The following is a 13,703-nucleotide window of genomic DNA, read 5'->3' as shown; positions in this document are numbered from 1 at the left end:
AGCGGCGCGCGAAATTTCGCAGCAGATACCTCGCGAGTCGCAGCAGAGGGGAGCGGGGAGATAAAACCGAAAAGGGCTCGTTGCTCCTCGATTGCGACATGGCGGAATTGCGACCCTCGAACCGAAAAGGCTCAAAGAGGCAACGTCAATAGATTCATAGAGTGCCAAGGAGCCGCAACACGCCGCAGCGTAGCACCGGGCCCCCGGCACACGACACGGAACAGGGAGGAAAGATTGGAATAAATCGATTGAAGGCACTTTATCTCTACGCTCACCGGAAAGCAATCAATAAAACAATACCGAGCTGGAGCTTTTCATTGCAAGTTTTCACCTTTGGCCCGCGAGGCCACGAAATACCGGTACTTGTCATCCCGTTTGGGCTCGGGAACGACTCGCACCCCGTCAATGGAAAGTTGTAATTCAGCCCATTGTGGACGCTAAGCCGCCGTCGCTTGCGCGGACGCTGGCGTTGGGACTTGCGCGCGCGCGGTCCACGGCCGCAAGGCTGCGCGATGGCACGGATCTTTTCTGGCATGAAAGACAGATAGATAGGGCCCAGGGGAGACGAATGAAGTTACGTAGGTATCTGGATACCATGAAAGATGACCGCCGCCGCCGTCGCAGAAGGCAGAAAGTAGAAAATCCTTCCGGGGCCCCCGCTAGGCGATTCGTAGTTAGAAAAGTGCTGGCGTCAGTGTCCGACGTTCGGGTCTTTTTTAGAGAGGATGGATAGGTTAGGCATGGCGGCTCCCAATCCCACGTCCCGTAAGCCCAAAAAGACGGACCCCCCCCGGTTCGATTTGTTCTCCTGAGTAAGAAGACCCACGTCACGTCTCTTTTGGAGCGGCTGCTCGATAGTGTCCTGGTGGGCGGGCGGGTGTGGATGGAGGTTTGTTCCTAGTGTATCCGTAGATTATCCTAGCATTCGGGGCGAAACCGTTGTGGAGATGACCAAAAGTAGCTTGACAGTAGCTCCGAAAAGATATCGGCGCTTTTTTCTGCCAGGCAACAACTGCCATCCATCATTCAACAAAGACAAGAGAGAGCCGAGGCGAGGAGAGGGAAACCAAGGTGGTGGCGGCGTCTAGCAGGGCGGGTTGGGCTGTCGTGGACTCGTGGCTCTTTGGGGGACACCCAGAATCGCAGGTCAGTTCGCTTGACCATGACACGACTTGTCAAGTTGCTTGCTGGTGGCACCGTCCCGAAGGATATACCCTTTCGTACGGAATGAGGACGGTCAATTAGAGTGGTGGTCGGGGCGCTTCCGCCGCTCCCGGGTGATTGGGTCCAATAATTCTTTGCAAAAATAGCAACAATATTGGGCAATACTACGGAAGTTTAGACGGTAATGAGCATCTGCAAGTGCAAGCTTTGTTGGCAATATTCATATCGACAATCGCGACGTTTCCACTCGATACCGAAATATTGGATGCGATAGTCTAAGCGAGAGAGGAAGATAGAGAGAGACAGAAAGAAAGGGTCAGAGTCAGAGTCAGAGAGAGGACTAGTCATTTTTGCCTCCAAGCGAATAGGCGAGAGCTGAACGTCGAATTTTCGTTGAGACAATCCGCTCGACACTAAGAATTAGGGCATCGAGATCTGCGGCATTCCGGTGACCGCGGGGCCCATATCGTTCTTAGCGGGGAAGCATGGCAAGCACACAAGCTCCTTGCTCTGTGCTCTGCTCAGGGCGGCAGCGGGGACTCGGGAGACAAAGGGGACAATCTCTCCGACAAAGCAAGACAAAGGAGGAAAAAAGCCGTTGGAAACTCTGAAAAAAGGAGACAGAATAGGGGTCAAGTTTCTGGGGGAACGACGTGTGAAGATATTTTCCACGACTCCAATCAATTTGCTCTGCGACTTCGCCTACGCGACCGTACGGGTTGAGCTGTGTCAGATTGATCGTGATCCGTCCTGAGGTTTCGAACCCATGGGCAACGAGGCCACGAGGGGCCACACGGGCTCCAGTGCTTCCTGAACCTGGAGGCTGGGAGCTGTGGTTCCCAACCCACCGGGACCAGGGGGGGTGTGTGGCACGAGGCACTGCAAGGTCAAGTCTCGAATTCAGTCAGACTTTGCTCGGCGGCGGTCCTTGTGCTCCGTCAATAGTGGGAAGCCGAGGGGTGACGCCACACAAGAGAAACGAGGAAGAGGGTGACAAACAGGAGAAGAAAAAGAATGGGCACAGTTGACTTAGCCACAGGACCCGGGCAATTCTTGAGTCGTCGCGAAGAAAGTTGGCACAACGAGTGAGAGATAGTAAACGAGCCAATGGCGGGCGCCTCGAATCACACAAGCAACGCTCTTCCCTGCCGTTCCGTCACCGATAACAGAGGTATTAATAGCAACGATCAACACAGGGGACACGAATCGGGGTTGGATGCTGAGCAGAGGTGTGGTGCTGTCGTGCAACCGCCCTTTGACGGCCTCTCGGATTCGGGCAATTGATGACGAGATTCGAACCTCGATTAGCTGCTAGCAAATGTCTGTTGGTGCCGTTTTCCCATCAACTGGAACCAAAATGTGAACGTGTATTTTGTTTTGCCCCCGGTCGCAATCGCTTTATCCGGGCTCATTTTGGCCACTTTATGGGTTCATGGGCTCACGTTGCTGTGCGTTCCGGGTTGGCCGGGGAGGGGGATTGGGGAGACAGATGGCTCACCGAGATGCATCCAAGTGTGGTTGTGTTTGCCTAGGGGGGGGGGGGGCGCGCGGGGCCGGGGGCGGGCGGGGGGCGTTGGGGGGCCGGGCGGTGGGGGCCGGGTGGGGGGGTGACCGTGCGCGGCGCGCTAGACACATGCGCGCGTGTGCGGTGCGGCGGCGTGCGGGCGGGGTGGGTGCGGGCTTCTCTCCAAATTTGGTGGCTGACAGTGGGGGTTCCTCGCGCGATGGACATGCCGATACACCAATATTCTTTTACACGATCAGGACTCACTTCATGGTGTCTACGGATACATGTGTTGTCCATGTAAGAATAAGACAGGTCAGAGGGGATACGACATGCGAGGTGGAAAAACTCGAACAGTGTGTGCTTGCTTCTAGGGTCGGGCGGGTGGCTTACGAACCGTCGTTGCATAGTCTGGATAATCTGGATAAGCCTGAATAGTCTGCATTAATGGGCTTGATCAATGATGACGGCGGCGGCGTATATGCAGGTCCGTGGCTGTGTCGAGTGCACAAAAAAAAAACCGGCGCTCCACTCCCCTGGTCCGTATTTCTTCGCACAGCCGCGTCATGCCGACGGCACCACCACCAACCCTGGAGTAGAGGAGAAAGGGGGGGTGGGTGACCAAACAAGCTTCTGGTTCAACTTGGCGAGAACTTACTCACGAGCACGATAGCCCTGCCAGCGAAGCCTCCTGGTTCCCCACTGTTGACCGAGAACTGCTCGTCTTATTGGATGTGGTAGAGACATATAGAAGTTGACAAGCTTCTTACCGGCTCCTCCTCTCGCCTTCTTCCCAACCTCGCTGTTTGAGTTTCAGCTTACTCCCACGCGAGTCTGCCCAGCTGTTCGGACGGATACGAGACATCAGACGAGGAACAAGACACTGACACCCGCCCGTTGGCTCTTCCTCTGTGCACTATCCGCAGCCTCTGTGCGCTAGAGGCTCTGGCTAATCTGCGCACTAAAGTCTAACCGCCCTGTCATCGAGCTGGTCAGGGCAGTTCCTGGGAACCACAGCGCCGTTGTCTGTGACCAGACTCCAGGGTCTCTTTTGGAAAGCCGGCGAGAGGAGCTCAGGAGACTGACGAGCGCGCGCGCGAGAGTGAGAGAGAGAGAGAGAGAGAGATACGCATGCGGACTTCAGGTTGATATCTGCGTGTGATACAGAGTACAGACAGGGTATACCGGTAGTACAGATAGAGATTGGTGATGGTGATAATGGCTTGACGGACCATGGAAAAAGGAAGGTGACTGATAACCACATGGGGGTTGTCAGACCAAGTCACCAAACCGAGTTGCGCCGTTGCAGTGAATAGAGTGCGGAATGGTGTCCGGATATGGATACATACGTTGTAGTAAGGGCAAAGAGCAAGCCACAACGTTTCGCCACCAAATGGGCCGCGGCAGGGCTCTGTTGAATCTGAGCCAATGCCGTGATATCAAATGGCTGTTCTATCCACTTCTTTTCTGACCGTCGACATTCGACAATTCGACAGGCCGAGCACAACATGCCCACACCATCACGCTCAGTCCGTCCCATCCCATCCCATCCCATCCATGATCCCCATCCCATGCCAGCGGCCGTGCTGCAACTGGTGGGACCATCTCCTGACTCGCTTGGCAGCTGCTGGCTCCTTATCGCCAGTCTTCCCGAAAATTCTTTTTCCTTTTCTTCGCCTATGCTGCTTCTCGCATGCCGCATGGACGCAGAATAAGGGGTCCTTTTTTTTTTTTTTTTTTTTTTGCTTTATCCAAGGCCACTGGCCAGAATCACATGTTGCGGGTTTGCGGGTTGCTGACACGAGAGAGGAAATATGCAATGCAATGCAATCATTCAATGGGCCATGCTCGCCGCCGCCGAACCAGCCTCCTCACTCGCCCAAGACATGCAGAATAAACGGCTTCCCACTTGACGCTTTAGAATTACCCCGTAGGACCACTGTTGGAAGACGTCTGTTAGCGCCCAGTAAAGTCGACCTTCGTCAAAGGCTGAAGCCACTGAAGCTTTCTCTCGGCGGCTGAGGGACATGGACACACACGCCCGACACAAGCCAAATGATCCCTGAAGGATCCCAGGATCGATTGGGTTCCCGGTAAAACACCCATGTCGGCCAGGAGTCCTGCAAAGTTCGACTTTTTTCCCTCTCTGCGGCTCCACCCTTGCTTGGCCCGAGTTCCGCTTGTAGTGTATCCCAACTCTTTGCCTGCCTGCCTGCCAACCCAGCCCAGCCCAGCCCACGGACATGGTAAAGGAGAGGATGACGGGACGGTCGTCGTCCGTCGTTGACCACATACACGGCACATCCACGCGCGCGAAAGGGGCCGCCGTCCGAACTACCCAACGAACAATGGACGGAGAGTGGGACAAAGGAACCCCTAACGTCCCTCCGTGCCTCCTAGCCTCTAGGAAGTCTTGGTAGGTAGCGGTAGACTCCTCCAAGGCTCCTCCAAGTTCCCGACCGGGAAGATCTGCGTTGCTGGCTCCAGCTCACCCGTGGAGGCCGGGCCCATGGCCTGGTGAGCATATTCTTAGGATCCAATCGGCCACCCTCCGCAACCCTGCCTGCGAAGCCGAAGACACCACCGCAAGGTCACCGCTATGATGCAGACGGGAGTAAACTTCAAGCTCGTATCCTAGAATGGTAGGCTCCGCAGGCGGCGGGCATGACGGATTCTGATGACCCTTTTTCGTGAGGCGATGCCCAGCAGCCGGGCGGGTCTGGCTCGTCTGGTCAGCCTCTCTCCATGTATCCTCCCACCCCTTACCACCACTACCACACACACCCGTGGACCGTGGACAGGCCCAGAAGAGGCAAGCAAGCATCAAGTGCTGTGCTGTTCAAAGATTTCCGTCTCCATAGTAAAGTCCATCTATCCCGTAGTCCCTTCTCCCCTCCCCATCTCTGACGTACGTTGCCTCTGCATTTCCTGCCTAGCTCTCGTTCTCGCTGGTGTGTGTATTTTGTGGGAAAGGGAAACTATCGCTCAACCATCTCTCTCACCTTTCGTCTCTCGTTCAGACCCCCTCTCAAACTGGCATCACTCGCTTTCCGCCGGTCCATGAATGCTGTTACACCTTGTTTACTTTTGTCACCATTTTTCTGATTAGTATTGTTGTTTATCTCTGGCGTGTTCCATTGCTTGATCTCAGCCAGCGCCTACCCACCCTCGCTTTGAGGACGCACCTCGAAGGCGTCCTCCATCACACCAAACCGCCCAACATGTGGTTCGGAAGGCTAAAGACGCTCCTACTCCTGGGCGTCTTGTCGCATAATGTTAATGGTCTCAAATACGACGAAAAGTACGCCGACTACAACCTCAACACAAATAAGGATGCGACAGATCCCATTTTATACGATGGAAAATGGGACAATCACGACTTCACACCGTCGCCAGACAACTGGCGCTTTCCGTTTTACACAATCATGCTCGACAGATTCGTAAATGGTGATCCGGAAAATGACAGCGCCAACGGAACAGTCCTCGAGCAAGATATCACAGGCACACAGCTGAGATGGGGTGGTGATATTGCCGGTCTGGTCGACACACTGGATTACCTGCAAGGAATGGGCATCAAGGGAATCTACTTTGGAGGATCGATGCTGATCAACGCGCCCTGGAACTACGACTCCTACTCCCCGTTGGATCACACCCTGCTGGATTTCCACTTTGGTAACCTCACAGAATGGCAAGCGGCCATCCAGGAGGTCCACAACCGTGGAATGGTGAGTTTTGATGATTCTGGGCAAGTATCTGCATGAACATGCGACTAACTATGCGCGCAAGTACATTGTTTTCGATAATACGATGGCCACTTTGGGAGACTTGATCGGCTACAAGGATCATCTCAACTCGTCGGCGCCCTTCGAGCCTCACGAAATGGAGGTTATCTACAAGACTGATCGCCAATACCTCGACTGGACGTTCCCCACCAAGTACAACGAGACTTGCGAGCATTTCCCCCGTCTCTACCTCGAGGAGGGCAGGGAAGTTCCCCAGGAGATCTACGACATGTTTGGCGGCTGCTACAATGGTGACTTTGATCAGGTTTGTCTCCGACCCGGCTGATTTCAAATATCGCTGAGGAACATCTGTGGCTGACTCTGTGTCCGTGAACAGTTTGGTGACACTGAGGCTTTCGGCGTTTACCCCGATTACCGTCGTCAACTGACCAAATTCGCTTCCGTCCAAGACAGATTGAGAGAATGGGTACCGGCCGTGAACGATAAGCTGGCGCATTTCTCGTGCATTTTGATGCAGCAGCTGGATATCGACGGATTCCGATTCGATAAAGCCCTGCAGGTTACGGTTGACGCTCAGGGTCTCTTCTCCAAGAAGATTCGCGAGTGCGCTCGCGATCTCGGCAAGAAGAACTTCTTCTTGCCAGGTGAGATTACGGGTGGTAACACCATGGGATCCATCTACATTGGTCGCGGAAGAACCCCCCAGCAGTGGTTCAAGGACGTCAACACGGCTTACAACATCACGACCGAGAGTTCCAAGAACATGGACATCTTCCTGCGTGACGAGGGCCACCAGGCTCTGGACTCTGCCGCATTCCACTACTCCTTCTACCGTTTCTTGGTTATTTTCCTAGGTATGGACGGTACTGGTGTCGCCGGCTACGATGTGCCCAGTAATTTCGTCGAGGCGTGGAACGAAGTTCTCAGGTCCAACGACTTGATCAACGCGAACACCGGCAAGGTCGACCCCCGCCACATGTTCGGTGCCATGAACCAGGATACCTTCCGGTGGCCCGCCATCGAAGTCGGCCACGAGCGCAGTCTCATGGGACTTTTCGTCACGACTCTTCACCTGCCCGGTATTCCCATGCTTACGTGGGGCGAGGAGCAGGCGTACTACGTCCTCGACAACACTGCGCAGAATTACATGTTCGGTCGTCAACCCATGGCCTCTGCCCCCGCCTGGCAACAGCACGGTTGCTACTCAATGAAGGCAACCCTGTACTTCCAAATGCCTCTGTCAAAGGCCCGCGAGGGATGCCGCGATGACACTGTCTCTTGGGACCATCGCGACCCCAGTCACCCCATCAGAAACATTCTGAAGCACATGTACCACTTGAGAAACGTCTACCCCGTTCTCCAGGACGGCATGTGGCTCGAGCAGCTTTCCAACAAGACCGAGGAGCTCTACTACCCTGGTAACTCTGGAATGGCCACAGTCACTGGTCTTTTCAGTGTTATGCGCTACCAACTTGGTGTTCAGAATCTCGGGGATAACGTCGTCCCCATTTGGTTCATCTACCACAACAGAAACGTCACCACCACGTACACGTTCGACTGCTCCAAGGAGGGTGACGCCATTGTCTCCCCCTTCACCTCTGGAACAACGGTCAAGAACCTGTTCTTCCCTCACCAGACGGCGAAGCTTGAGGACTCGCCCGTGAAGCTTTCCTACGCCGGCAACACCGGCTTCAACGGCTGCTTCAAGAACATCACCATGGCTCCTTTCGAGTTCCGCGCCTACGTTCCCGAGGCCGACTTCAAGGTTCCCCCCATCGCCATCACCAAGTTCGTCCCCGGCCACGACGCCCGCATCGAGTCCACCGAGCCCTCAAACACCGTGCCTATTGAGCTTCAATTCTCGGTCAAGATGGACTGCAACAGCTTGAAGGACACCATCAGTTTCAAGTCCCACACCGACGACAACAGCGTCCCCACCATTGACGAGAGCTCCATTAAGTGCAATGACATCTCCGAGACGATTTCCGAGTGGACGGGCGCCCTCGCCTCATCCTTCTCGTGGAAGGCTAACCTGCTGAACGTGAAGCACGGCGTCCACCAGGTGATTGTCACCAACGCCTCGGCTGCCACCGGCAACTCGACCATCGCAGCCACCGACCGCTTCCTCTTCCGCATCGGCGCTCAGGACAACGCCATCGTCTTCCCCCACACTGCCAACTACTCTACCAACCTTCTGTCCAAGGCCGATGACGGCACAATCACGATCAAGCACACCTCTGCCGGAGCCAGCAAGTTCCGCTACTCCACCAACTTTGAGTCGTCTTGGAGTGACTGGACCAACTACGAGGCATCGACCAAGGTCGTCAAGCAGTCCTGGAACGGTACCAAGGACCAGGAATGGAAGGGCGAGCACGTTATTGTCCAGTACTACAGCAAGCTCCTCGGCTCCAGCGCGTACAAGGTGCACGGCGACATCGACTACGACATTCCCCGTCGCATCCCGCACATGTTCGCCGTGGGCAAGTTCAACCAGTTCGGCTACGACAGCGGTCTCCTCAAGACCATGAAGCACCAGAGCGCGTCGGAGTGGACGTGGCATTACATGGACGAGTGGCCAAACTACTTCAAGATGAGCATCTGGGGCATGAACCCAGACAAGATGCCTGACCAATCTTTCGTCTACGGTGACGTCGACGGCGACAATGTTGTTGAGCGTCTCCCTCCTTCGTCATTGTACGAGAACGCCGTCAATATCACCGGCCACCCCCCCAAGCCTTACGTCGCCTACAAGGTCGTCCTGAACGATGCCACCTTCCAGTATCAGCTCATCCCTCAGGGCAACATGTGGATCCAGTTCTTACTCTGGCTGCTTCTCTTCATCATCCCCCTCCTCACCGGCCTCGCCGCCGTCCAGGCCTTCAAGCGCTCCTTCTACAAGGTCAAGTTCAACGAGCACGGCGTCCACGACAAGTCCAAGTTCAACATGATGGTCCAGAAGACCCGCAACGTCTTCATGGGTGCCGCCGGTGCCATCCCCCTCAGCATGCGCAGCTCCACCGACCTTGTCTCCGCCGCCGCCGCCGCCACCGCCGGCAATAAGCGCAAGAGGGTGCTGATCGCGACCATGGAGTACAACATTGACGACTGGAACCTCAAGATCAAGATTGGTGGTTTGGGTGTCATGGCCCAGCTAATGGGTAAGGCGCTCAAGCACCAGGACCTCGTGTGGGTTGTGCCCTGCGTCGGCGACATTGAGTACCCCATCGATCAGCCCGCGCCGAGCATGTACGTCAAGATTATGGACCAGGAGTACGAGATCAAGGTGCAGTATCACGTTGTGGACAACATCACCTATGTTCTGCTCGACGCGCCCGTGTTCAGGAAGCAGACCAAGTCTGAGCCCTACCCCCCGCGCATGGACGACTTGGAGTCTGCTATTTACTACTCTGCTTGGTAAGTTTTATCATGGGATCTCATTGACTACCTTGGATGACCTGTCTGCTAACCAGCCTTGAAGGAACCAATGTATTGCCGACACTTGCAACCGTTTCCCCATCGACATGTATCACATTAACGATTACCACGGCTCCATCGCACCTCTGTACTTGTTGCCCAAGACCATCCCCGTCGCGCTTTCTCTTCACAACGCCGAATTCCAGGGTCTCTGGCCCATGCGTACTCCCGAGGAGAGCGCGGAAGTGTGCAAGGCTTACAACTTGGATCTCGAAATTGTCAAGAAATACGTTCAATACGGTTCAGGTAAGACATTCTCCCTCCCAGTAGATTGACCCCCAATCTCTGACATATTTCTAGTCTTCAATCTTCTCCACGCCGGTGCCAGTTACCTCCGTGTCCACCAGAACGGATTCGGTGCCGTTGGTGTCTCCCGCAAGTATGGTGATCGCTCGTTCGCGCGTTACCCTATTTTCTGGGGTCTCTCCAAGGTCGGCCAACTGCCTAACCCTGATCCCACCGATACCGCCGACTGGGACAAGAACGATTTTATGAACCAGCCCAAGATCGAGGTCGACCCCACCTACGAAGCTGGCCGTGGCGACTTGAGAAGACAGGCCCAGGAGTGGGCCGGACTCAACGTCGATCCCGAAGCCGAGCTGTTTGTCTTTGTCGGACGTTGGTCTCTGCAGAAGGGTGTCGATCTCATCGCCGATATCTTCCCCTGGGTCCTCGACAACTACCCCAAGGCTCAGCTCATCACCATCGGCCCCATGATTGATCTCTACGGTCGCTTCGCGGCTCTCAAGCTCGCCAAGCTTATGGAACTCTACCCCGGACGCGTCTTCTCCAAGCCCGAATTCACCGCTCTCCCGCCTTACATCTTCAGCGGTGCCGAGTTTGCCCTGATTCCCTCCCGAGACGAGCCATTTGGCTTGGTCGCTGTTGAGTTTGGCAGAAAGGGAGCCCTGGGTGTTGGTGCCCGCGTCGGTGGTCTCGGTCAAATGCCCGGTTGGTGGTACACGGTCGAGTCGACCAAGGCCGCCCATCTGACCAAGCAGTTTAAGCACGCTATCAAGGACGCCCTCGACACGGACACCAAGACCAGAGCCATGATGCGTGCCTGGTCCGCCAAGCAGCGTTTCCCCGTCGCCGAGTGGCTCGAGAAGCTCGAGAAGCTCCAGCAGGGCGTCATCAGCGCGCACGCAAAGTACGGCAAAAAGGGTCTCAAGAAGGGCAACGTTCTCGTCAAGAAGACCCGCCGCCCAGGCTCCATCGCAGAGCCTCTCCGCGGCGAAGTCGAGCTTGTGGACCGCTCCCCCGCGTGGATGCGCCAGGTATCCGACTACGACGACGACGGCACTACCCTTCAAACCGGCCGCACTACCCCCGCCGGCATGCAGACTCCCATGATGTACACCAGCACCCCCGGATCCCCCTCCATGTCGCCGTCTCCCGCCTACGTTGACTCACCGTACGGCTCCCGCGCCGGCTCTCCTGGACCGTTCGGCCGCGAACAACATGGTCGCAACATTTCCGACACACACAGCCGCAACTTCTCTGATACCCACAGCCGTAACTTCTCCCTTCCCGGACAGCCAGGCCAGGACCAGGCACACAGCCGCACCGTCTCTGGCTTCTCCATGGCCGACACTCTGCCTCTCCCGCCACCGGTTGGAGGCCTGGGCATGCAGCAAGACAATTCTTCTAGAGCCTCCATGCTTAGTGTCGAAGATGTTGTGGGTGACAGACACGATTACAAGCTCCAGCAGGTCGATCCCTTCTTCACTGACTCCAACGGTGAATTCTACGAGCACTTTGAGGAGAAGCTCAAGGCTCTCAACGCCGGCAACTCCATCTCAGAGCTCTGTATTGAGGACTACCTCATCAAGAGTGAAAAGGAGTGGTTCGACATGTACCTCGACGCCAGGCTGGGTCGCTCCGCTTCCCCGTCATCGGCCAGAGGACAGTCCAGATCGAGAAACTCTTCGCCCAACGCCTCGAGATTGAGCCTGGGCATGTTCAAGAACAAGTCCTCTTCCAAGTTGAACTTGCCTCTCGAGCGCGGTCGCGCCAGACGCTCCGGATTGATGAACAGCATGGCCGCCGACGACGCGACCGGTGCCTACGACAACAGGACACCCCCCGACTCTCCCGGCTCGTACAACGCACAGTTCGACCTCCCCCAGGATTACGTCGCGCCCACCGGCATCAGAAAGTGGCTCCAGTACCGCGTCGGCGATTGGCCGGTCTACGCCATGCTCTTGGCCCTCAACCAGGTCATCGCCACCAACTCCTACCAGGTGACCCTGCTCACCGGTGAAGTTGGCCAGACCGCCGACAAGCTTTACATCGTCGCCTCCATCTACCTCGCCTCGTCCGTCTTCTGGTATATCCTGTCGCGCACCATGCCTCTCCTCTACCCGCTCTCGGCACCGTACGCCCTCTACGGCATCGCCTTCCTCCTCCTCGGCTGCTCCCCCTTCGCCGGCGACAACAACACCATGGTCTGGCTCCAGAACGCCGCCACCGGCGTCTACGCCTTTGCCTCCTCCTCCGGGTCCCTCGCCTTCGCCTTCAACTTTGGTACCGACGGCGGTTCCACCGTCCCCAAGTGGATCCAGCGCCTCGCCATCATCCAAGGCCTCACCCAGCTCTACACCCTCGCCCTCTGGGCCTGGGGCAGCTTGGCCTCCGATGCCGAGGCCAACAGCGTCGCCAAGCCCACGCTCGCCGGAAAGCCCGCCCTCCTGGCCGTCTGCCTCCCCGTGGCCATCCTCCTCTGGGCCATCGGCGCCACCCTCTTCCTCGGCCTGCCCGACTTTTACCGCCAGACCCCCGGCCCCATCCCCCAGCTCTGGAAGACGCTCATGAAGCGCAAGACCATTGCCTGGTACCTCATGGCCGTCTGCATCCAAAACTACTTCCTCAGCACCCTCTTCGGACGCAACTGGTTATTCCTCTTCTCGTCCCAGCACGTACCCGTCTGGAGCATGGTCATCCTCGCCCTCTTCTTCTTCATCTTCATCTGGGCCCTGGTCCTCTGGGGCCTGGCCAAGGCCAGCGAGAGTCACCCTTGGTTGTTCCCTATGTTCGCCGTCGGTCTCGGCGCCCCGCGCTGGGCCCAGATCTGGTGGGGTACTTCCCGCATCGGTCTCTGGATGCCGTGGGCCGGAAGCGCCGTCGCCGGTGCCGTCCTCAGCCGTGTTCTCTGGCTGTGGCTCGGCGTCCTCGACGGTCTCCAGGGCGCGGGTATTGGTATGATTCTCATGCTGACGCTTACCCGTGTCCATGTTGCCGCAGCCTGTGTCGCCGCTCAGGTTCTGGGTTCCATCTTTACTATACTTGCCCGCGCTACTGCGCCTAACAGCGTCGGTCCGGGTCCTGTTTTCCCTGATATCAGCGAAGGATTAGGCGTTGCCTTTGCCAACGCCTGGTTCTGGGTTGTCCTTTTCCTCAACCTGTTTATCTGCATTGGTTACTTCAAGTTCTTCAGAAAGGAGCAAGTTAGCAAGCCTTAAAAAAAAGGCTATGAAATGTTTAGGTTAGATAAGGATAGAATTTTCGTTCATTTTTTTCTTGAGTAGACATGAACCTCAGTAATGACCAAACTACCATGTTAATGGAGTTAATGACTTGTTATCCTACACCCACGTGCACCTCTCTATCCTGTGATCCCATTCGTGACAAGCCCCCCCTGTTCATTGCTAATCTATATTGGAGCAGGCGGCCCAAAAAACATCCGTTCCCGAAAACTGCAAGCTCCTCGCCAAACAGGGAGGTCTTGATTCGATTGCTGGGCTCGTACGTGTAGAATTGTGACTCTCGCGTGATTGCCGATCATCCGTCACTTCAATGACTCTCTCACATAGGGCAAT

General features: G+C 56.1%; 2 protein-coding genes across 2 annotated transcripts; one reads left to right on the top strand and one right to left on the bottom strand.

Moving 5' to 3' along the window:
- Window positions 1-5,156: 5,156 nt before the first annotated feature.
- Window positions 5,157-5,492, bottom strand: CORC01_11636 (uncharacterized protein; the record flags this gene model as incomplete). The annotated part of the gene is made up of 1 exon (XM_022623259.1): window positions 5,157-5,492. One exon carries the CDS (start codon window positions 5,490-5,492, stop codon window positions 5,157-5,159), a length of 336 nt encoding a protein of 111 aa, XP_022470247.1.
- A 397-nt stretch (window positions 5,493-5,889) lies between these two features.
- Window positions 5,890-13,346, top strand: CORC01_11635 (alpha-1,3-glucan synthase; the record flags this gene model as incomplete). The annotated part of the gene is made up of 5 exons (XM_022623258.1): window positions 5,890-6,393; window positions 6,455-6,715; window positions 6,788-9,825; window positions 9,890-10,131; window positions 10,186-13,346. 5 exons carry the CDS (start codon window positions 5,890-5,892, stop codon window positions 13,344-13,346), a joined length of 7,206 nt encoding a protein of 2,401 aa, XP_022470246.1.
- Between the last annotated feature and the right edge of the window lie 357 nt (window positions 13,347-13,703).

This window comes from Colletotrichum orchidophilum, assembly GCF_001831195.1.
Source record: "Colletotrichum orchidophilum strain IMI 309357 chromosome Unknown Scaffold_129.1, whole genome shotgun sequence".
Classification (NCBI taxonomy): Eukaryota; Fungi; Ascomycota; class Sordariomycetes; order Glomerellales; family Glomerellaceae; genus Colletotrichum; species Colletotrichum orchidophilum.
This window is presented reverse-complemented; position numbering and strand designations above follow the sequence as displayed.